This window comes from Neopelma chrysocephalum, unplaced genomic scaffold, assembly GCF_003984885.1.
Source record: "Neopelma chrysocephalum unplaced genomic scaffold, ASM398488v2 Primary Assembly neopelma1_76, whole genome shotgun sequence".
NCBI classification, from domain to species: Eukaryota; Metazoa; Chordata; class Aves; order Passeriformes; family Pipridae; genus Neopelma; species Neopelma chrysocephalum.
In genome coordinates this window covers 2,435,967-2,461,017 of record NW_020897737.1, presented here as the reverse complement: position 1 = coordinate 2,461,017, position 25,051 = coordinate 2,435,967, and the positions used below count along the sequence as shown (strand labels likewise).

The 25,051-nt window shown below is 40.3% G+C and overlaps 1 protein-coding gene across 1 annotated transcript; it reads right to left on the bottom strand.

Annotated features, from left to right (window-relative positions):
* Positions 1-24,651, bottom strand: BEND2 (BEN domain containing 2). Its single transcript, XM_027689242.1, has 12 exons — positions 24,387-24,651; positions 19,376-19,522; positions 16,434-16,594; positions 14,300-14,371; positions 14,041-14,115; positions 11,162-11,266; positions 8,645-9,158; positions 6,931-7,131; positions 5,871-6,007; positions 5,052-5,265; positions 3,748-3,951; positions 1-1,875 (listed from the first exon to the last, which is right to left on the bottom strand). The coding sequence occupies exons 1-12, from the start codon at positions 24,649-24,651 to the stop codon at positions 1,664-1,666; spliced, it is 2,307 nt and encodes a 768-aa protein (XP_027545043.1). The 3' UTR covers positions 1-1,663.
* Between the last annotated feature and the right edge of the window lie 400 nt (positions 24,652-25,051).

Below are 25,051 nucleotides of genomic sequence, written 5' to 3'. Positions count from 1 at the left end.
GGAGCTATATGTGATGGTTTTATTTGTAAAATATTTTATCCTAACAGCAAAATACTGTAATTTTATCTTATAAAACTTAGCAAAAATGAATACATTTGAAACAGAAATAAGAAAACTATTTCTACTTTGATTCAATTATTCAATTCTCTTTTCAATACGGAAGCAATAGGTATGCACCACACTTTACAGATTTCAGTGCCAAACAGATCATTCAATAAATATATAATTCTAGTGAAAAAAAGTCATAAAACTACTGAAAAAATATAAGCATTTTCAGCTTTTTCTAAGGTTTCGAACTAGTAATATCTACACACACCAAAGTTCTTGGCAAATACTGACTGTATAGATCAGTAACAGAAAAATTTGTTAGTAGCACACCAGAACAATCAAATTTGCCATACATTTCTAGTAAAAAGAGAAAATCAGAAATTCAGCCTACTTCTTGATTCATACAGAGGACTTCTGCAAGGAGGTGGCAGGGGGAACTTAAATTACTAATTTCGTATCTGATAAGGCCATTGCATATCCTAATTTACAGTTAAAAAGCCAGTCCTAAGCTATATATAATAAATACTGCGTGTTACGAACAGAAGTGAAAATAAATAAACTTCACTGTTTTATGCTATTGCTAACAAATAAACTATAAAATCTTTGCCTAGGAGAGGACAGTTCTGCTATGTACATAGCCATAATTTTGGAAGCCACCCTTGCCTCAAATTTCAGAGGTAAAATCGGTTCTCTGTGCCAGTCTTCTGAGCAGCTTCTTTCTGTGAAGAAGTTGGACCTCTGAGACTGTGCTCAGACATGATGCAAGTGGCAAGGCAAACTCACACACCAGTCTGCCAGTACATGGACACTGGGAGGACAGTGCCTGATGCTGGAAAAACACGTAACAGAGACCGTATAGTGGAGTTCAGGATCCTGGAGAAAGTATTACCTTTACATTTCATCAAGGAAAAACAGTTTCCATTGAACAACAAATCACTGAACTGTTTGTTCTGGGTGCTTTTTTTGCCCTTTCGTAGAGCTAAATCAGAGCAAAGCACTACTCCAACTGTACTTACATGGTTGTCTGCCTCTTATCCTACAAAAAAGTCTGCTACAGGAGGCAAATAGAATCATTAAGGTTGGGAAACACCCCCAAGATCAAGTCCAGATACAAGTTAACTAAATGCAATTAAAAATATTTTTCCTTTCCAATATTTTTGCTTAAAATATCCAATTGACAAAGCAAATTTCATTCCTCACACGTAATTAGATAACTTAGCTGGCTATGATTCATCCTTCAAGAAGGATCATTCTTTCCTCTTCTCTTTTCCATCTGCTTCTGTTGACCTGATGCACAGTGCATCTTTTCTAATCAGATTAATCTTTCAGATTCAATGAATCATGAGAAGATGCTTTTAAGATAGAGCACATTGCAAATGCGACAAGGAACAGTGAAAGTAATTTCTGAGGAGTACAAATGCTACTTATACAAGGAGTTAGGGTTCCCAAGTCTTCTGCTAACTTTGGTCTCATGAAGTGATACTATAAAGCGCTGCTGACAATTCGGTTTAATGGGACAACTCAATTTTACAGGCTTTTACACAGAATTTATAAAAACCTGATGAATTAAGATTTGAGACAGATATAGAGGGCTTCAATCCGTGACATGATAGTGCTACTTTCCATTGGCTTTACTGGAGCGGGATTCCTTGGAGGACTCTGCACTCGATGATGGCACTGCCAAGGCTCTCTGGCGGATTCCAACCGTAGCCTTTTTAAGCTCATGTCTGAGACTGCGGATTGTGCTGTTTATGGCAGCCACACATGCCTTCCAATCAAATCCACTCTCATTTAGATCAAAGGATGGAAAATTCTCTTGAAGGAAGTCTAAGAATAAACAAGTATGTAATAGTGAGTTATCAATTATTTATGCAAGCTATATACTCTCTTTTGATGTAATTAAGCCAAAACAAGTGTGTGCTACCAAAACAGGACAGCTTCATTTTATTAACCTTCAATGCTGTAGCCTGAGACGCAGTCGTGCCACACCTGTGGAGCTCTTAGCATGCACTGTCTGGATCTTAACAACCCTTTCAACCTCCCTATATTCCAGACATGGAGGACAAGCAGTTCCAAGATTTGTTAGGAAATCCATGTTGCAAAAAAGTGTGATGAATCACAGAACAAATCAGAAGGGACCCATATGGCTCAGAGTGCAACTCCCTGCTTCTTGCAAAACTACCGAAGACTAAATCATATCCCCCATAGTATCCTAGTATCATGTTAAGAGTGTCTTCTAGATGAAGGTAACTAGTCAAATATGCAACCTTACTAACTCAGTGAGCACTATCCCACAGTAATGCTGTGGAAGAAGCTCTTCCTGCTTTCCTGAACATTCCTTGCAAATCTCAACTTTAGGTGAGCTTTGGCTTTTTCAACACTATTCCAACGCTCCCAGGCAAGGTTTCAGCTCAGATAGAGTTAATTTTCTTCCTAGTAGGTAGTACAGTTTTGGATTTAGGATGAGAATAATGTTGATTAACACACTGATGTTGTTGCTAAGCAGTCCAGGCCTTTTCAACCTCTCACACCACCCCACCAGCAAGCAGGCTGGGGGACACAGGAAGCTGGGAGGATGCACAGCCAGGACAGCTGACCCCAACTGCCAAAGGGATATTTCCATACCATATGGCCTCATGCTCAGCATATAAACTAGGGGTAAAGCTGGCTTGGGGTCATTGCCTGGGAAGGGGCTGGGCATCAGTCAGCAGGTGGTGAGCAACTGCATTGTGCATCACTTGTTTTCCATAATCTAATTCTTCTATCATCATCATTATTATTATTTTCCCTTACATTTCTCTCCTATTAAACTGTCTAATCTCAACCCATAAATTTTGCTTTTTTTTCTTTTTTTTTCTTCCCCAGTTCTCTCCCCCATCCCAGTGGGATGGGGAGGGAGAACACGACAGGAAGGAAGAAGGTGGGCAAGCAGCTGTGTGGTGTTCAGCTACCTGACGGGTTAAATCACAACAGTTAACTAAGTTTCACTTCAAAAGCTCTCCTTGTTTCTAATTTCCATAAACAATTTTTTGCTCCAGATGTCAGTCATAAATTCCCTGCTTAGTCAAACTTGTCTCCCCATAGCTCTACCAGTTCTCCTGTCAGGATGGACTCTCTTGTGCTTGCAGAATGCTGCCTTAAAGACCTATCAACTTCCCTGAGCTTCTCTCCTATTTAAAGGAGTCTCTCACAAGCTTCCACCTGAGAGTTTCTCAAGTAAGCCGAAGTCTGCTCTCCTAACCTACTCAGACCTTTTACTCTACTCAGGATCTTGAGGTCCAGGATTTTGTAGTCTCTCCAGGCAATACTGCCACCAATTATCACACATCAAACCTTTTCATGAAGGGTACCATAACCTGCTATGCATGACAACTCTGCTTGATCTACCTAGCCCCTATATTAAGAAATCATCCCAGATGTCCACCACTGCTTCCATCTCCCACTGCGTTGCCCTTTTAAGCAGATGTCATGGAAATGGAGTTTTTTCACATGAACCAGCTTTGTGATCTGGAGAATTTCTTGAGCTACTAAAATATAACTCCGTCTACATCCTCTCTATCTGTTTCACTGCTGGCACTAATACCTGTCAGAATGGTTTCACAGACTAATTTCTCAGGTTTCATGCTTTGTTTATAGGATATAAAGTTAATCACTCTTGTTAATTTCCCCAAATTACCATTTGAACGGAGATTTTCTTACCTCTGAGAGCATTAATTTTGTTGGAATCCAGGGGGCTCATGCCACGATCAAGACTACCATATACATTGCTTTTTACCAGCACATCTTCAGTGAACATATGACGAATTAGGTAGCGAGCTGACAGCTCTGGCCGTGTCTTCCCCTTGGCTACGTAAATGACTGAGAAAGGCAACTGGACGTTGCGCCACGGACTCCCAAGAGGTTCTAGAAAAGATGATAGGAAGGGAAGAGAGATATTTTACTCATCCAACACTGACCATGGTTCAAAGTGGCTGTATTACACCAAAACTAACACCATAAGTTCACCCTGAAGCTACTCTACTTGCTTGGAAAGAACAGAGCAGAACCACAACACTACAGCTAATGCTAAAATGAAACATATTGCAGATAAATGTCCAAGCAGCCAGAAAACCCTGTTTTACAACCATGTAACAGTATTTCTGATAGGTCTTCAGCAATGCTAGCAATATAACCTGCATTATTAATGATTGTTTTCTAACTTGTTTTCATCTTACATGAAAAGATTATGCTATTCCAATTACATAAGTAAAAAAAAGTTCTGCTATTTCAGTGGTGTTTAGATCCTGTAAATGGAAACAGAAAAAGAGTGAATAACTACTTCAATCTGACTTCACTACGAACACTAAAAAAAAAAAAAGAGATCTGTGGGATCAGACTAACAAATGTTGGGTGCAGAAGCAGATCTGACACAGACCAAAAGTGATTCTAAGCAAATAAATTATCTCCAAGGGCAACTAACCTCAGCTCATTTTCCTTGAGACCTTCTATGCCATGCTGTACATGGATTTTTTCACAATGCATTTGTATATTGTAAAAGTATATTTTACTTTCATTAAAAATATAAAGGCAGCTTTAAGGTTTTTATTGTCCTAAAGAGTCAGTTTTACAGAAAGGTGTGCTTTTCTTCTGAAATTGCAATACCATTTCATAGATGTTCTGAGCTAGCTTACTCCTTTAAAGTACAATACCTACCAAATAAAAGAAAAAAGCTAGGACAACTGAACAGAGTATCTGAAGATGAATTTTCCAGTCTTACAGTGGATATGCATTACAGGACACTGGTAGATGCAGACAGACATATGTTCTATTAGCAAGATAACGCTTTTGTTTGCTCCCTTGAAGACTTACTATACATATACCATATGACTGCCTTAAGAGGAAGAGTCACATAGTTCAGAAAATCCCTTTATTACATAATTACACCTACAGTATCATCTTTTGCCTATCACTGACCACTTAAAACATAACAAACAATTCCAGAAAATGGAAAGTTCTTAGTTTACCCATAGGTTCCAAACACTGTTGTTTCCTGACTGAAGATGTGTGGAAAGCTTCTGGAAACTTATCCAATCCTGAATTCCGTGATGTGTCAGTTGTGGAGCTGGTCATTTTCTGAGAGTTTTGTGAATTGCCTCCACTATCTTCATTATAACTTAAATCTACACAACGAGATGTATCTGGAGCATCAGCTACTTTTTCTTTCCCCTCAGTTGTCTCCTGAAACATTAAATGAGGTTAGCATATGCAGCAGGAGAAACCTACCAGTTTTCTAATTAGTGTTCCAGTTTATATCCCATTTAGTATAAATTAGCTTTCAGATATTTACAATATAGTTACTCCTGAATTTCTATCATGAAAATAACAGGTGAAACAGGTAATAAATATTCAGAGATATGCAAAGAGCATTTTAGAAGCAGAGGTAAATGGAGGTGTTTTGGGAGTTATTTTTCAGTCAACATAAAGGCATGGCTGGATATCTCTGAAAGAAAAGCTTGTGAAAACAGTGCTACCGGCTACATGTTTAACCTCTCAATCAAATTTGACACTACGTCTGGGCAACATTTGCAGTGCCTTCCTTTTCATATCCTATGCTTAAACATCTCTTAACTGAACAGTGGATGCAGGAACAGGAAGAGGCAGAGCAAGAGAAAGGCACATGCTTCCAGTATTCCCACACAGAACTCGCACTACAGTCAGCAGGCCTGTGCTGAGCAACACAGAGACAGAACCCAAGGAATTTCCAATTAGAGCACTTGCATGATGAGGAATTCAAATCATTAATCTGAGAAAATGCACAAACTTAGTACTTAAAAAATTATCACCTTAACAGAACTTCCTGAGTTTCTTTTTGTTTCAGAGCGTAAACAGCGGATCATAGCATTGACATTTGTGATACAGGTTTTCCAGTCTTTTCCATGCTCACTCAAATCATAGGTTGGAAAGTTAGTTACCAGAAATTCTACAAATAAAATATAGAAAATGTTTAAAGTTTCATGACATAAAATGGCATTTAGAAGTATTCTAATTTAGAAAGAGAACACAAGCTAAGAAATGCTTCATGTTTACCGTTCTCCATTTACAAGCTTTAGATTTCCATCTACAAATAGCGACAGTAAACTCATGTTTTGAAGCTAAGCAGCATTATGAATTCAAGATGTTCAATGATACTTTTTTGAGGTGTTGTGAATAATGTTATTATATAAAGTATTTCCTGGTAGAATTGGGGGAAATGTGTGATTTATCATACTAATTTCAAAAAAAACTTCAAAAACAACAATAACAAAAGAAGCCCACAAAGAACAGAGACAGGGTAATGCTGCAACCATTTCACATCTTATATAATCTCACTCTTTTAACCCCATAACACATACATACCATGGGATTTGTGTAAATGGCTTGACATTTTAAAAAAATAATACCCTCCCCATCTTTACCATTTCTCAATCTAGAGAACTGAACATAAGAGAAAGAGTATTTAAAAATCACCCGTTAATGTTTGTCCCAAGTATACCCTGACCATAAAAAAAACCAACCTAACCAACCAAAAAAACCCACCCACAAAACCCATGCCACACGCAAACACAAAATAAATTGCAACAAAAAATTTAGAGAGAGCGAGTATGACTGATGAACGTGGAGTACACAAAACCAAGAGAAATACAAATTGTTTTATCCACATTGAAGAAACATGAACAATGAGAATTACAAAGTAGGACTTTCAAAACAAAAAGACACTGCAGAGTGGAGCACATCCACTACGGCATTTATCTGTTCGCCAGTTGCTAGACAATGCTAGAAACATACAGAAAAGGACTTCTTGTAAGTTAAAAACTTTGTTAAGTATTAAAGAAGTAAATCTGTGCATTTTGAAAGGTAACATACCTCTTATTGCAGCAATTTTGTTTGGATCCAATGTCCTGCGCCCTCGTGCACTCGCTCCCATAATGCTGCACAACAGTGTTTTCTTGGGGAACAGGACACGAACCAGGTAGCGCGCGGCGTACTTCGGTTTAGTCTTTTGCCGAGCCTTCACCAAATCGTTTCCAAGAACTTTTACGTTTCTCGCTGGGTCACCAACAAACTCTTTTGTAAAACAAAAAAAAATTAAAGAAAAAGAATTAAAAATCCCAAGCAACTTGTTAAAAACAGAACACTTTTTCAAACTCTTTCTCTTGACCTCTAAGGTACTCTCAGAATATGTTCTTCGCTATAGTTAATTCTACTACATATTATTACTTATCTTTGCTCTTCCAAAAGAAGCTTTAAATTGGAACGGTAACAGAAATATCTTTTTGATTTACATTATAATAATAATGGCCAGTCTTCGCGAACGAAGATTTTGGGAAAGGTCTTTTACCTTTCAAGCCTGCGCAATGGATTTTTTTAGGTGAGACACAGCATGCGCTGAACTGAGCCCACCCTTTAATCCTAAGGTTCATCTGCCGGGGCCAAGCGATGGACAATGGCAGTGAGGTCCTCAGGACATAGGTTTGTTTAGAGTGACCTTCTCATAGATGGATGGCCTCACAGGGCTAACGAGCTCCATCTGCCCGAGGGACCGGGGAATTGAACCTGGGTCACAGCAGTGAGAGTCCTGCATGCTAACCACTAGGCCACCAGGGGTCCCTATTTACATTAACCACCAACATAACAAACTGAAATCAAAACACCCAAGAAGATACATTACACACCCAAGAATCCACAATGTTCACGCTGGCCTATTTTACACAGGTGCAGATACCTTGTACGTTTTCAAGACAATGACTCATGAAGAATGGCATATCCATACATAGTATTGCTAAAACATACATGGTTTACAAATCTGTAGATAGATATCCAAGTATTTCACTTACTATTCACGCAGTTCTTCAGCTGTATGAACTTATTTTTTACACCAAAAGCAACAAAAAACTCATAGCTCAGCCTTCCACATAAGTCAGGGCATTTATACTTTACAAAGACATTAGTTTTTAAGACACAGTGCTACTTTTATATGTGCATATTTATTATAATGCAATGATCCATGGAATCATTCTTTTTCTGTGGAATTAAGTATTGTAAAATAAACCAAACACTGGAGGATTTGAGTATAGAAAGGATGTTTCACTGATAAAATCCTCCATGAGAAGAAAACAGGTATTTCCTTCACACAGATCAGGTAAACTGCTTTCTTAAAATGTGCCTACAGGCATATGCCTCACTGAGCTTTAGTGGCAATCTCTTTTGCCTTTTTAAACACATGCATAGCATGCATACATTACTTATGAACTATACAGAGTGTCTCAAGAGAGAAAAAGAGGGTCTAGTCTTAAAAGAACCCAAACCACCTACTGTGAATCAAAGGCTTGTAGTAGTCTATACAACTGTATGTGCACCGCAGAGGTTTTTAAGTGATCTCTGGTATATTAAACATTCCTGTGACCTTTGTTTCAAGAGTTTTAAGCAGTATTCCATTACAGAAATGTGTGTCAGTCAGCCAGTTCTGCTCCTTTATTTTTGCTAAATTATGATAATGAAATTTCTTTAGGCATATCTTTTTAATACTAGTAGCAGTTTTTTAGTCTTTGTTTGGAATATTTATCACGAAGGAACTCACCAAAGCTAGGGTCGATGAAGACTGAGGAAGATGGTAGCTCTTCACTAATATTCACATCCCCAGATGCATTTCTGTAGTTCTCCACTGCAGCATTATTTTCTTGACTGGGCTCAGATGGTGCTGGCATCGATGATGATGCCACTGGTGAAGATGCAACGTTGACAGTACTTTCCACAATACTGGGTGCAAGATTTGATTGTGGTGAAAGGTCAGGCATCTCATTAGTTGCTGTGTATGATGAATGCAATGAATGTGTTGAAACTATAGTGGGGAGTGGTGGGCTCTGCCTACCAACAGGCTGCTGTGATTCAAACTGAAAACTCTGCTGAGCATGTTTTACTGTGGAATTGACTTGAGCATGGCCATTTTGTAAAGGAACCCTTACAACTGGACTATGCCTTCCCTGGCCTGGTGAAGAGAGATGAAGACTTAAGTCCCTTTCCATGGATTTTTGTACTCTTATTTTTCCTTGGGGCAAATGACTGGAACTTCTGTATGAAAATCCAACTGGTTTCTGGAAACGTGATTCAGAAAACAATTAAAAGGTTAAATTAGACATAGCTGGTCATTTTTTATTTTCTTTTTAGCAAACCAGGAAAACTAAATTTTAGCAATTATGCTATTGGCAGCATACTCTCCCTTGAAGTAGTCACTGTCATTAACTCAGAGCTGTTACTTTTTAGCCTTCCCTCTGCTTTCCTCTATTCTCACTTGTAGTTGCAACACCAAGAATTTATCTGATAAGCTTGAATGTTTCTCAATTTTTTCCACATGGGGTGATGGCATAATTGCTTTCTAGACAAATATATAATGAGAAAAACTTTGTAAAGGTTCTTAAAGATGCTCTATAGAAAGGTAAATAGGCAAAATAAAATCTAAAATTTTTCAGCCATTGACCCAGTCTGATGAATTTTCAAAGGATGTCTTCACTGCCACGCTAGGTTCCTTTCAAAGAAGGAAAAAAAATTTGCTTTTTCTTCTTTCTTTACTTGCTAGTTGAAAACACTAAACATGCAGATCTCATCTACAATGGAAGATTCCAACTAAGACAAACTGAGAGATGGGCTAAGTTTTTCACCACTTTGAGTACTTTTATCAAAAAATATATGATCCCTAAAGCATGTATTCTACTTCAAAACACAAGTCGGTAGCCACCAAATGTAGATGACACATGTTGGTTTGTTTTTCTTATTTTGTTTAATTTTTGGTGGGTTGGTTTGCTTGTTTACAGAAATCCCATTATATTTCACCCTTGTAACATTAAAAAAATCTATGACCTGAAGAAAGGCTTATGTATCTGAAAGCTTGGCTGTTTTTCCAGCTTTTGGAATTCATATAAAAAAATAAACATACCTTTACCACAAACCTTTCCTTATTTATATGCTTAGTCCTTCACAGATACAACAATGGTACAGCTACAAAAAAACCCAACAGCATTCCTGTTGGTTTTAAACAGCTGGCAGATTGCATCCTACAAGCTTATAGTGATAAAACCCAGGAGGAAAAAAAAAGGCAGTGCAGGTCACTTTTAGGCCAAACATTAAAGCAGCTGCCATCCCACATGATCAGAGTGGAGGGTAAGAGCACAGAGGTCTCATAGGGTTCATGTGTAGGTGAAAAGATCAGTTTATTCCCTGGATCTCATGGTTTTGGATGCATGGGCAGTAAAAGCTTGGAGTTGAAAAAAACCCCACATCCCAAATAAAACCTAGTATCCTCCTGATAGCTGAGATGCATGAGAAATTCATTGCTTTTACCCACCCTTAAAGCAACTGGCCTTACTCCTGTCTTGACATCTCCTGACAGCAGGATCACCTCTGCCACATTAAAAGCTTTGCGGTATCATTGACAAAAAAGGTCATTATGGATTTTATGACCTTCTTCAAAAATTATGTGTTATGCTTTCCTTTTAAAGAGCGTTGTTAGAAGTACTAACATTGTGTCTCCTTAGTTAACAGTGGATTGATCATTCAGGAACAAAATGAATAGCGTGCACTCAATATCAAACCTTATTAAAAATGTTGAAAAAGGTGCCTTTACTAAGAAAAACAATAATTCTAGACTGTAATGGATATGACAACACATTGTTGAGATCTAAAAATCAGTTAGTCAATTGAACCAGCCTGACCGATGCTTAAACTTTCTTTTAACTGCAGAAACCAGTAAGACAACACATCACATGTTGCAAAGGTGCAAGAGCAATGTACTGAAGTTTAAGATGTACCAACACAATTAATTTCTGATCATTCCAATACAAATAGAATTTTACAGCATCTATCACAGCATCCTGGATTTGATGGGGGCCACTATCAATCTGTGACCACCAGTCAATAACAACACAGGAGACAGAAGCTGGCAGATGGTAAGAAATCTCAAGTAATTTAATTGAAATAGATTCTAAGTCTACTACTTTGCTACTAATTTTAATTTTAGTGAAGGAGTTGTTTTTTTAAATAAGCATCAGAGGAAATGAGTGAGTTAAAGAAAAAATAAATGTCTTAGGTCTTTAATACTCACAGGTTTTAGCAACAGTGGCTTTACACGAGTATGCTGCATTTCCGAGACCTTTCGATGAAGAACGTCAAATTTTTTATCCAATTTCTGAATGGCATCATACATGGCCTGTTGACAAATGTAAGAGTGAAAACAGTACCGTTTCACAAGAACCCAAACTAAATCTAAAGAAACCAGAAAGTTCAATTAAAAGCTAAATTCCCTCCCTAAAACTGGCTAAGATCTGTAGATAATATACACATTCTGTAATCGTATTAAAAATCAATTTAGACAAAAAATGCAAGTAACAGTGGTAAATATTACAGTAAAAAGAATTCTCAGAGAAGTTTACTCTTGTGACTCTAACACAGCTGGCACCTGAAGGTTGCTCTTACTGCTTCCAGCAGATATTTTATTTGTACCTATTTTCATGTTTTATGATACACTGACAAGTTTCTGACAAGTTCTAAGGCACATTAGGTATTACGATACACTATTTTAAGTCCTAATAAGTTTCCAAACACACAGGTAAAAGCCTTACTGGCAGCCACTGAAATATTGATTTCTCTAACACCAATGGGAAATATTTAGAAAAATCCTGTCTGTAAAGTCAAGTCCCAACTGGAAGGAACTGAATGTAGCCAGGGATGCCACAGACAAGAAGAAGGGCTTCTGTAGGTATGCAGGTGACAAAAGGAGGGATAGGGCAAGTGCAAGCCCACTGCTGAATGAGAGAGGCGACCCAGTGATACAAGAACAGAAAAGGCTGAGCCATTCAATGTCACCTTTGCCTCAGCCTTTACTAGCAAGACTGGCCTTCCAGAATCCCAGGTTCCAGAGACCAGCAATAAAGGCTGGACCAAGGAACACGCACTGAGTGTAAGAGGATCTGGTCAGAGAATACTTAAGCAAACTAGACACACCTAGGTCCAAGGGGTCTGATGGCATGCACTGACAAGTGCTCAAGGAGCTGGCTGATGACATTGCAAGGCCATGCTTGACAGCCTTTGATCGACCAACGTGAATGGGAGAAGTGTCCAAAGACTGGATGAAAGCAAATGTCACTCCTATCTTGAAAAGCAGCAAAGAAAGGGACTAAGGGAACTACAGGCCAGTTAGCCTCATCTCCATCCCTGGGAATGTAATAGAGCAGCTACCCTGGAAACCATTTCTGGACATATCAATGACAAGAATACCACCAGCGGTCACAGCATGGTTTCACCAAGTGGAAGTTATTCTTGACCAATCTGATAAACTTCTACCTTGAAATGACTGGCCTGCTAGATCAGAGTAGAGACGTGGACATTGTCTACCTGGATCTGAGGAAGGCCTTGAACATTATTTCCCGTAAGATCCTCAGGGACAAGCTGCTGATATACAGGCTGGATGAGCAGACAGCACATGGATGAATGGCTTGGCCAAGAGGGGGATGACCAGCAGTACAAAGTCCAGATGATGGTCAGTAACTAGCAGAGTACCCAGGGGTCAGTATTGTATGCAATCTTGTTTAACATCTCCATGAATGATCTAGACGATGGGCAGAGCATACTGTCAGCAACTCTGCAGATGACACCACACTGGCAGAAGCAGCTCATACACTACAGGGTCATGCTGCTGTCCAGAGGGACATCAACAGGCAGAAGAAATGGGCTGACAGGAGCCTCATGAAGTTCTAAAAGGGGAAGTGCAAAGTCCTGCACCTGGGAAGGAACAACTCCAGGCACCAGTACATGCCAGGGGCCACCCAGCTGAAAAGCAGCTTGGCAAAAAAGGATCTGGGACCTCCTCATCCTTTTGCGGATCCTGATTAAGTTTAATGTGAGCTAGCAATGTGCCCTTGCAACAAAGGTGGAGAAGGGTACCCTGGGCTGCATTAGGCAAAGTATTGCCAGCAAGATGAGAGAGGTGATTCTTCCACTCTGCTCAGCACTGCTGAAGCCATATGTCAAGTGCTGAGTTCAGCTCTGGTCTCCCCAGTGCAAGAGAAACATGGGCGTACTAGAGAGAGACCAGTGAAGAGCCATGAAGGATGAAGGGATGGGAATGTCCCTCCTATGAGAACAGGCTGAGGGAGCTGGGACTGTTCAGACTAAATAACAGAAAGCTCAGGAGCTCAGTACAGGTGTTATAAAAAGGCTTCATGTAGCCCTAGTGCAAAGTCACTGGGAGGAGGGGATAACAGTGGAGTAAAGGAGATGGAAAGGTGCCTGCAGGCAGTAAAAGAGGCTATAGTTTCCCTTAATGCTATTTGTTACTGCACACATTCCCAGACTGGCAAGACTGTTACTCACACAGTCTTAGTCAACCTCCATCCACCACATTTTTGAATGTATTGCTTAAGGAGACTTATAAGACGTTCACACTTGGCTAAAAGCCACTCACAAATTGACTTCCCTAAAGCACAGCTGGAATGTCTTTCACTCTATACTGTGACCCCAGTCACACAAGTGCTCACCTGCATAACTATGGGGTGCTTTTAGCTTTCAGTGTGGTTATTTTCAATCTCATATGCTACTGCTTCAGAAGTTAAAAGGAAAGAACTCATAAAAACAACACTAGTAGAATTTTGGCACACCTCTGGCAAGCAATACATACTTTCAATAGCTGGGTGTGTATCATAGTCATATCTTTCCCATTACTGTGAAGGTCCTCCCAGTAAATCACTAGAGTTTACATTTTGTATAAAAGCTTAATATTTGTAAAGTATTCTTGCCAGCTATGGTGTGAAAAGTTCAGAGAATATGAATGAGAGTAGTTTTTCATTGAAAATATTGAAGTGGGCAACTAAAAAGTGAACAATTGGAAAGGATCAAGTCACAGGTTGTCACATAAAGAATACAAATCTTCCTGAAGTTTAACTAAAGTTGTTTAAATGACATTTCAGATATAAAGAAAAAAAATACCTGGCAATAACTGAGGACCTCCATAAGTGTAATCTGTTGATATCCAGCATAGGAAGCTTCAGATACAATACTCTCCTTTTTCATTGAAATAAAACAAAACAAAACAGCGTGTAAGCTACTAATGTATACACAGGCTTAGGATATCACATTAAGCAAATAAATCCCAAACTCAAATCTCACATGTTACTTCAGCCTACCCCAAAACACACATCCCAAAGCAGCTTTTCAAAGTCAGTCAAACAAAACAAAATTAACTTACACATTCATAGTCTGGTTCATACTCATAAATGACACTGTCACTATCTTCATATTCTTCTTCCCTGGTTCTCACCTGGGAAATAACATAAAAAGCATGTAATGTTTTGAATAATGAAGGTATTCAAAATATAAACTGCGGGGAGAACCTCCTAGGAATCCAACTTGGAAACTTTCAGTTGTAGTTATATTCCCTCCCCTGGCTACAGGAGAGCCTAAGAAAACAAGACTTAACACAGTCTGGTTATTTATGTACTGCTGTGTTAAGGAAACTTTCCTGTCTGACCATTTGGGAACCACTCTGTCAGTCACATTCCACCACCAGAGACTTTCACTGCTGGCACTGAAGCCCCTTTGCAGCAGGTGGTTCCAGTGAGCTGACGGGGCCCAGCTTGACTCCCTGCATACCCCACTTTCACAGCCAGACAAGGCTTCCTTACCAACTTGACAACGGGCTTGCCATAGCAGAGCCTCAAACCTCTGGTTCCTTTAAGTTTTTTTGGCATGGTACAACAACAGAATAACTGGAACTTGGAACTCAGCTGGAGCTGAGTATCTTGGAGGGACTGTGTGTGTGTGTGTATACACACACATATATATATACACACACATATATATACATATAAAATAATATGTGTTTTTATTTGGTTATTCTAAGGCCAGAACTTTCTCATTTAACTATACATACTATACAGCCAGGCTTATGTAATCACAGAATCACTTAGATTGGGAAAGAACTCTAATATGAGTCTAAATTATGAGACTTCATGTATATTTTTACTCTGAATAAACCATTTTAAAAAAAGTGCTTATCTCAGTGGGTATAACTGCAAGCAGAACCTGTAAAAAATGTCTAGAAGAGACAATTTTCTCACTGCTTGTAAACTGCTCTTATACAGGAAGAACGGCGCCACCACCTGGACAATCCTGACTTTTCTTTTACTGGATGGGTGCCTTTCCCATCCACCATCCACTGCAGGTGTAATGAGTCTGCTGGTGGTGTTTCAGGGTTTTTTCTTCTATTTTTTAAACTAATCAGGTCTTATTTTAAAAAAGAAAGGGTGGGGGGTGTTTCTTTTGTTTTGTTTACAACAGGCAGAACTTCAGTGACTGGTAAAATTATGGAGAAGACTATCTGGGAGTTACTGAAAAACACCTGAAGGACAAAGCAGTCATCAGTCACAGCCAGCATGAGGGGGAAGTCCTGCTTGTTAGAGTTAACTTCCTTTTATTACAAGATGACCCCATGTGGTTGATGAAGGAAGGCAGTTGACGTAATCTATTTGGATTTCAGTAAAGCTTTTGATACTGTCTCTCACAGGATCCTTCTGGACAAAACGTCCAGCACACAGCTGGATAAACATATCCTGTGGTGGGTGAGCAATTGGCTCATGGGTCAAGCACAGAGAGTAACAGTGAATGGGAGAACATCAGACTGGAGACCTGTCACTAGTGGGGTTCCTCAGAGCTTCGTGTGACACGTATTGGTGCCATCCTGGTGTAGAATTGGCAAAAGTAACCCTCAGAAGGATTTTTAATTTAAATACAGTATTGCCACAGGGTGTGGTTTAACAGCCTTGGTCCTAAGAAGCTCTGGAACATGAAAGTTGTTGAATCTATCAACTGTTTTCTGCTTTTGGGAAAGGGATGTAGGACTTTGGTTAATTTCATCTACTACCTGATCAACAAGATTTTTTCTTTTTAATTGGGCCTTGTGCCCTTCAACATCTTCATAAATGACTTGGATGCAGGACTAGAAGGAATACTAACTAAGTATGCCGACGAAGGAATACTAAGTTTGCCGACGACACTACACTAGAAGCAGTTGCTGACTCTTGAAGGCAGAGAGATCCTACAGAGAGATCTGGACAAATCTGGGCAATCACCAACCATATGAAGTTTAACAAGGACAAGTGTCGGATTCTGCACCTGGGACAGGGCAACCTTGAATGTGCATATAGACTGCAGAATGAGAGACTGGAGACTTGCTAGAAGCATTCAAGCACTGCATGGATATCCAGCCTATCTTCTTCACTGGGATGTCATCCAATGATCATACAAGAGTGAAGGAAAAGTGACATTTCAAATAACATTGAAATTGGCCTCAAAACCAAGAGCTACTGTTTGGAGAAACATACCGCATTCTGTTCCACTACAGTAGGACAAACTCGTTTTCTTTTATTACGCAAAACCACAAAATCCACTTTTTCAGGGCTGTGACCATTTCCTCTCTGCATCATTGTAGAATGGCTCATTTGTGAAGCCATTTGATCAGTCAGCACTGGTAAGCCTTCGCCTCCTAGGAAAGTGAAGAGAAAGCAAAGTGCATCAGCAAGTTTCCCACTGCATTTAACATCTTACTACAGTAAAAACAGGCACAGTCACCCTCATTTTTTTTTTAACTTTCAAACTGCTTGGCTATTTCAAATTTGTTTAGCAACATATTTTCAAACACTTATTAATCCAATTCATTTAGATCAGAAATGAAAAATTCAATTTAATACTGTTTCTTCCAAAGTCTCTACAGCCTCCATTTCATTTTGCCTTGCTTTTCCCTCGATTCTCTGTTCTAATTTCCATGTCCAATTCAAAACCCCAACACAACCAGCTCCCTGAAAATTCAGGCAATACACCCACAATATAAAACACAGTTCCCATTTATTCAGTCCTCAGCTGTCGCCCCCCTTCATTTATGGGGTTCCCCCCAGTTTTGATACTGAAACACTGTGCAACAAAAAAGATCTGCTCCAGGTCAGGGATTACCAAACACAAACCATTCATAAGTGATACACAGAATGCCTCCACTCTCCACGTGTGGGCCCAGCACAGTTAAAAAGTCATTACCAGTGTGAATCAGCTCTGTGCTAATTCTTTTGAAGTCCACACAATTGCCAGACCCGCCAGAATTGAAGAATGTTAAAGGATTTTCACAAGGAAGAGAAAGGGTTCTACTGCCAAATTTGTCTATACATCAGTTACAGGTTTCTATCTCAGATTTTCAGGAAAGGGCTATAGCAGCTCTTTTAACAAGAAATAAAAAATCCTCTTATGAGCAGAGGAAGGAAAAACAGACAAAAGTAACTACTTCCCCTTGAATTCTATATATTTTAGCTAGAGATGGGCCAAGCACTATATAGATAACAAGATACAGAAAAGAGAATATATTAAAACACAAATAAAGAAGCTGAACAAGACCTTGGAAATAATAAGAAGAGCATCTGGCATAAAAAGGCAACACCAAGTCTCCATCATATTATTCTGCCATGATGAAGTTTTCAGATGGCATAGGCCAAGTTGAAAGGGTATGGTGAGGAAGTTTTGTGGACAGCTACAGTAAATTCCTCCCACATAAATGGTGCTGCATGAGAAAAGGTACAAGGGTACTTCTTACCACTTTAGCAAAATAATGGAACTAATTTCATGTCCCAGTTGGAAACTAGAACTAGTATCTCAGAAGTGAAGAGAAAACTAATCCCAGGAGACTGGGACAAGCTAAGAGAAATACTGAAAAGCAAAGACAACTGCATTTCTTCTATGCAGCAGAAGAGGAAGGGCCAGGAGCAGGACAGAAAAATACAAATATATCCAGTATCATAAGCCAGAAAAAAATTTTCCTTGCTTTAAAAGCCCAGACAAATGCAGCAGAGCTGGCAGATACAACCTAGGCAAGATCTGTGGTAGATTTAACTAGTATAGTTAACATAATTTTGAAATCACAAACCGGGTAATAAAAATACATAAGGTGAAGATTAAAATCTATCTACTCTCCCCCAACCAGCTCCAGAATTTGGTTCCTTTCCCAGACCACCTCATGCCTCCATGCCTGCCACACAGGCCAAGCCAGCACTCATCTCCTAGCACTCAGCACCTCCAGAACGGAGAGCCCAGGACACGACAGAGAGCACTCAACACCAACAGAGGCAAGAGGACACGGTGAAAGGAGAAGGGCTGCAGGATTAACACACTGGCACAATACAGTCCCTCAGATTTCATACACTTTCTGCAGCCAAACCAGAATGCCACTTCACCTGGAGAAACACCAGATCCCTGAAATCACATTTTAAGCATATTATGTTTATTATGTTAAACTAATGGTCTGCATGGTGAGGTTCCCAAATTTAGATATAGGCCTGAATACAGTGACCTAAAAAAAAGTGCCAGCAAAAGTGATACTGAGTTTGTGGGCATAAATGGCTAAGAAAAAAAGTGAAATAAAAGTGTTCTGCAGCTGGTGGGGAGAAATAAAGACCTAGATCCATGTCTCAGTGATATTGAGCTTGCTCTGCCAGATACGCATCCATAGGCAAGACCAAAAAGACTAAAGGTTCTCAGAAACACCCAACAACACTAGAAAACAGATGTAACTTGCCTTTGTGAAGATAAATACTGATGGGATTCTCTATAGAGTCAACTGGCTGAATAATAAAAAAAATCCCCCAAACTAGTAAGTGCCATCACTTAGTTCCAGTCATTTTCCTCACTGGTAATACTGCTACTGGAATTACTAAATGCTCGTAACAGCTATGAATGATTTTTGTCTGGGCCAGTGAAGCATGGGCTAAGATTTTTAAGAGACTTTGATCTTGCATGTTAAAATAAATACAATGAATTTGAGACAATCACCAAAGGCTACATATAGCTAATAATTTATGACCTTAAACAACCATCTTACTATCAGTAACTCCAGTACTAAACTACACTGGGCAGTTTATCTAAAACCCTAATTTTTTAGGTTAGCTTTTTCCATTACATTTATTTTCCAAATTACTTCCTAATTCATTCCTACGTACATTTACTTCATAAGTCAGTAAAAAGCTGTCTTTTTAAAATGTAATATATCGTATATAACATAATACAAAATATTTTAGCGGGTTCACTATTTATAAAGACCTGTAAAGTAATAACTAAAAGATACCTCTTTTAAATGCATTGCCAAGCAATTTGTCTGAAGTAGCTTTCTAATAAATCATGTTTTAAAGGTATGGCAAATATAGAAAGCATTCAACAGAGCAGCGCTGAACACACAGCCTTAAAACTAGCCATTAACTACTACATCACAATAAAAATTATCAGTAATTACCATAGGCAAGTTGACCCACGTGGTGAACAGCACTGTTTGCTTCACAGTTTTGTTCCACTGACATGCAGTTTTGTGTAGACAGTCCATGTTCTCCATGGTCCATTATCACTGCTTCAACATCATCTTCAGACTTCACACATATGTAATCTATTAGCATATTCAGAAAGAGAAAAAGGTAAAATACACCATTCTGCATTTCAGATGACAACTGTAGTGCCCGTATCACATCTAGCATGATCTCAATTGTACCACAGGGTATTTTAAATGCGAAGTCACTTTTAAAAATATACACTGAGGTTTTAACACTCAATAGAAGGGAAGCAGCTTACTATTGCTTAGTTGGTGGGATTCCTGAAACTACTTAGTACCCAATTCTTCCTACAGTGTCCAGCTTCAAAAGTAACAGTTATAAGCCAGTAGAACTTCTACAAAGTCCACTATTTACATTTTCAAGTATATGAAAAAAATACTGAAACTTCCAGACCAAATTAATCTTTCATAAATAAGCCTTGCTTAACACACTTGAAACAAAACATTCTACAAATCCTAACCGTGTATTTGGTATTCAGGTCAAACCAAACATCAGCTGTCAAGGAGATGTCATACAGGAACACCAAATCTGCACTACCAGATTTTTTCCAATTAAACACACTACATCAAGAGAAAAATGTCCTTGTTTCAGAATAACTGTATTAGTTATTATTGCTAGATCCAGTGTTTTTGACAGGGTCAGGAAAGGAGTGGAATTTTTTCTTCATGAAACAAATTAATGGAAGTAACCATACCGTGAACCACTAAAGTTAGGACATAAAACTTAAATTCAGCCAGCACACATGCATAATGTCACACTAATTATATGTAACACAAGATCTCTATCCTGTTCATTGCACAGGATGGACCAAGGTCCAAGAATTAATCGGAACTGTATGAGTGTAACAGTGGCGTGGAGTTTTACTCACTGTTACCACTGTAACAGTGGTCCGGGGTTTAATCTCCAATTCACTCCAAATCCTGCTCTCTTCCCTCTGTTTCAATTAAGTTGAATTCCCCAGTTCATTCAGTTTTCCTTCTGGCCAATACTCCTGCCTAATCCAAAAGAAATAAGACAGGCAGGGTTTGGATTTGGCTGTCATCAGATTAGGAAAGACTTGCCCTAACTGAGGGTCTGTTCAGAAACACCCATCTACTGCCACACAGTCAACAGCATTGTTTATAGTTGTGAAAGAAGCCAAAAAGCTACCTGGGGCAGAGCTGACCAGCACAAAGGAATTTAGCTGAGTGGACACAAACTAAGATATGCTGCTGAGGCTGCAACTAAGAACAGTTTTTGGACAGTTTTCATCAGCTGCATAGAAAGTAAACAACAGGACTACTCACAAACTTAATTTAGGTGCAGCTTTTAGCAAAACACCTCAGTGATTCACTGATTGAAGTTCATTGCAGGCTCACATGAGGAGTTATTAGCGTGTGTTGAATTAATTAACTGCCTCACAGGCACAAATTTTTTTGTTGACAATCATTTAGTATTCTACCTACTTAGGAAGAGAATTAACAAAGAGTCAGGAAAAGGGCATCAGCAATGAAGCAGGAGGGATCAGAATCCTCCCTGGCAACTTCCCCAACCAGTATGCCAGATTAGTGCATGGCCTGACAAACATCCTACTTACAGCTGGGCCTCTGCTGTCCCGCAATCATCTTTCTATCCCTAAATAGAGGGGGTGACACACGTTGTATGCTATTTATGCAACCCTACAAAGTACAGACTTTACCTGTATATTCATAATCTTTGCCACAAATCTCATGCCTCACGTTGGCCAACAGGAAATAAGGCAGCCAAAGAAGCCTACCTGATCAGCAACTATGCCACTCAAATCTACAGCAGACAGAGCAATGGCTATAGAAGAGGGAAAAATTCTGTGGAACCAGAACGCAGCAAAGAGATGGCAAAATCAAAGCAGCTCCATCTGGACTAAAGGAAGGCCAGTATGATCAGAAGTCAGGAGAGTTTCTACAACTGGTTTAAACTGAACACAAAGCCCAGTCTTCCCTCTACCACTCTCCCTGACATTAAGTTTTAAAATCAGAATTTCAATGGTGCAGTGGACTATGAGCAGAAAGCGCTTCCAAAGTTGGTAGCTACAGCAACTCACAGCTGGAGCGTAAATATAAACCAAACAGGAAAATACAGAAAGGTAAGCCACCTTGATTAAAAAAAAACAAAAATCCCCAACCACATCTAATTGATTACAACACATTTCCACAATGATGTAGAAGCAATGCAGCCACAAGCATTAGTCCCTCAAAACTTTTGACCTCTCAGATGGTGGCCAAAATCCTCCTCATCCCTGGGGCTTTTAATTTCCATTACCCACTGCTGAACATAGCTGTTCTCATACAGATAAAGGAAATCTTAAAATGAAAGATGAATACAAACTACAACATAAAGAAAATTGGGACATAAACACAACGACACCACACACAGGACACTGATGGTCACAGATAGAAAGAATGATTTTTTTCTCTAAAATAATCTAAAGATTGAAAGATGTTGGTATTAAACATATAGAAATACTAAAATCAAGCAAACAAACAATAAAAAAAACTTGGAATCTTTCAAAGGCAGTTAAAAACAAAAACATAAAAGCCAAAAAAAACTGTAGCAACTATGAGTTACTTACCAAAATTAATAAAGCAAAGCAACCCTACTCAAATAAATAAAGAATTTAGCTGGATTTAAACTAACCCACAAAAGGAGAGACAGCTAGCATCAACTTGGATCACAATTAGATCCTGCTCTATTTTATCGTGTGACACACTAACATACACAAAAAAGTGAACCAACACAACGGAGAGTCCAGGGACACCAGTGCCTTTCAGGGTTAGTATCATCCCATCACAGCTTTAGGTAACCATTTGGCTATTAACTCAAACTCACTGCAGACACACCTGAGAGTTTTAAGCAAATTTCTGCATACCACGATAATGGAAGCTACGAGCACAGAAACACAACTAGATCTGATGCATCAGCTGAAGCCTGAAGACAAGCTGACAGACTGTTTTTCTTTCTCCAGGTATGTTACTAATTAAATACATCATGTAAGCCAGTGGGATAAGGAAGGACTTCTACTGAGTCAGACATTACCTGACGAATGCTCTCACTTATTGTAGAAACAGAAATGTAGGTGACCATCAAGTATGGGATGGTAAAGGGACATGGATGAGAGAGCTGAAAGCACCAACTTGTACTAAATCCTATCCAAACCTCTACTACACAGTTCCTGGATGGATGCTTGCAAAATCACCAAATCAAACTTTTCACAGAAATCCAGTGGGTTTTCTTCATTTTCTAAGAGTTCAGTTAGACACGTTTCTGTATATATGCAATCATGATCTCAATAGTCCTAGATGCAACAGCCAGCTATGGAAGCTATGTGTAAGACAAACTAGATTTTACAAAGATGCTTAAATATGGCACTCAGAAAAAAAAATTGACTGCACCTACTTCAAGTCACATCCTTGAATTTAGCATACTTCTGATAGTTTTGTCCTAAATCTAGATAGACTCTCAGGGATCAGAGACATCAGAATACTCTAGCACAGATAAAAATGCTTATCAACAGTCTCTGAACACTGAAACAACAGTTAATATAGAATGCTGTTGTCGGAATTTGCATGAGTGAAATTTGCAACAAACTAAGACAACAGAACCAAATGTTAAGCAAATACAAATCATATACCATGGAGAGATATAATAAAAACATACTTCCTGTGGCTTTAGGTCTCATATTTGGATCACTGTGATGCCAAAACCACCAAAACTCAAGGTAAAACAACTCTCTCACAGAGACCTCTGATGTTCAACAAGATTTCAGCTCATACTGTAACTTCTGACTGAAGAAAAGTATTAACGACACATCTTTTCTATTGCCAAGAATTAGTACAGACTTAATATTTGTTAAGATTATTGAGTTACAGACAAAGCCAATGAGCAGACCAAAGGGTTGAGGACAAAGGAGAAGGATCAACAAACGCATGTTTGTTTAACCAGGAGTGTATCAGGATTGCTATGCTCCCACCCTCCTACATCTCAGTCCTACCCCTCTACTTCATGCTGGCACTTGCATTACTGCACGGTGAACTGGCTATTTCTTAGTCAGAAAAGTTCCTTGAACCATGAAGTTACACAAGGAAATTGGGCATCTGAGCAAGACACAACTGGAACTTCTTTAGTGGGTAGGTCTGTGACAGCAACCACAAGCTAAATGAGCTTAAACTGACGTGAGTCTGTATAAACATCACTCCTCGGAAGGGCGAGGTGCAGCATGTAACTGACAGAAACTAATCTGTTTTGACGCAAAGTACAGGAAACCCATACACCTCTAAGGCACTTAAATTGCACTGAGCATTGCATTCCAACGGGAAGCTCTTTAGGTCAGGCCTTTCACTTTAGGCTTTCACTTTCACTCATCTCTGCCGTACTCAGGTTTTGTACCTGAGTAAATGCAGCGCTGGAGGAACCTGCCAGGGCCGACAACCCGCTATTCCACCCCAAAGTCTCCCCAGGATTTCGTCACTACGTTCACCAGCCACTAGAAGACTAAGGAAAGCTAAACCTTCCCCCTCCCCCCCAACACTGACCTACACCACGAGGCAGCCAAGCTGTGGCTGGACGACCCTACTCCACAGCACCAATTTCCCTGAGTGTCCCCGGGGAACACCCGATCGCCAGGGGCTCCCCGGGAGCGCGCCCGGGCCCCTCCGCCTAGCGGGTCCCGCGGCCGCGCGCCCCCGCCAGCCCTGACGCGGCGGCGACGGGCAGGAGTGACAGCCAATGGCAGCGCTCGGCGCGCGGGAACGGGCGAATCGCGACGGGCGCGGTGGGCGCGGCCCGGCCGGCTCGGCAGCGGCGTTGGGGCTGCTCCGAACCATGGGGGAGCGTCCACCGCGCCCCGGCGGCGCCGCGTCCCGCCCGCCTCCCGCTGCGGGGCGAGCGGCCGCCCGGGGCCCTTACCCTCCTCGGACATGGCCTGGTGGGGCGGCAGAGCGCGGGGTCCTCCTCGGGCGGGTCGGGCAGCGGAGCGAGCCGAGGTTCGGGCACGGGCAGGGGCAGGTGTGGCCGGAATGCGTCGTTGGAAACGGAAGCGCTTTCTCCGACGTGAGCAACAAACTGTTTTAGAGCAGTGCGGCTGCGCGCGGAGGCGCGCTCGGCAAACGGGAGCGCGGGGGCGGCGCCGCCACCGCCTTGTCCCTCGGTAGGCGCGGCGTGAGCGCAGCATTCGGTCTGTCTGCCTGCCAGTCCATCCGCTACGACCCTCCTTCAGCAGCCAGTCCACACAGCCAGTCCGTCTGTCCGCCCGCTCCCGCACAGCAGCCCGTCAGTCCCTCCGCCCGTTCCCGCAGCAGTCCTCCTGATTTCCATAGTCTTGTGGGGCAGTGGTATTTGGAGGAACTAAGAGAAGAAAGGCATTTAAAGTAGGTCTAAGAGGAGTACAATCTTTAGGAAGTGAAGCTAAATTAAAAGGAATAATCTGATACACTAGAGGTCATAACACCTCTGTTCTGAGTTACAGCATGCTGTTTTACAAAGTTTTGTCTTGAAAATATAAACTGGTAGGCATTCCTCTATATTTCTACCAATATGGTTTCAGTGGCTTACTAATCATCTAGAAAGCAGGT

Excerpts from the sequence above, each read along its gene's own strand:
- BEND2 (XM_027689242.1), bottom strand. The coding sequence starts at position 24,651 with ATGCTGCGCTCACGCCGCGCCTACCGAGGGACAAGGCGGTGGCGGCGC. Across the intron at positions 5,266-5,870 it reads ACTCAGGAAGTTCTGTTAAG|GAGACAACTGAGGGGAAAGA; the intron begins GTGATAATTTTT and ends TTAATGTTTCAG. Across the intron at positions 3,952-5,051 it reads ACAGTGTTTGGAACCTATGG|AACCTCTTGGGAGTCCGTGG; the intron begins GTAAACTAAGAA and ends CATCTTTTCTAG.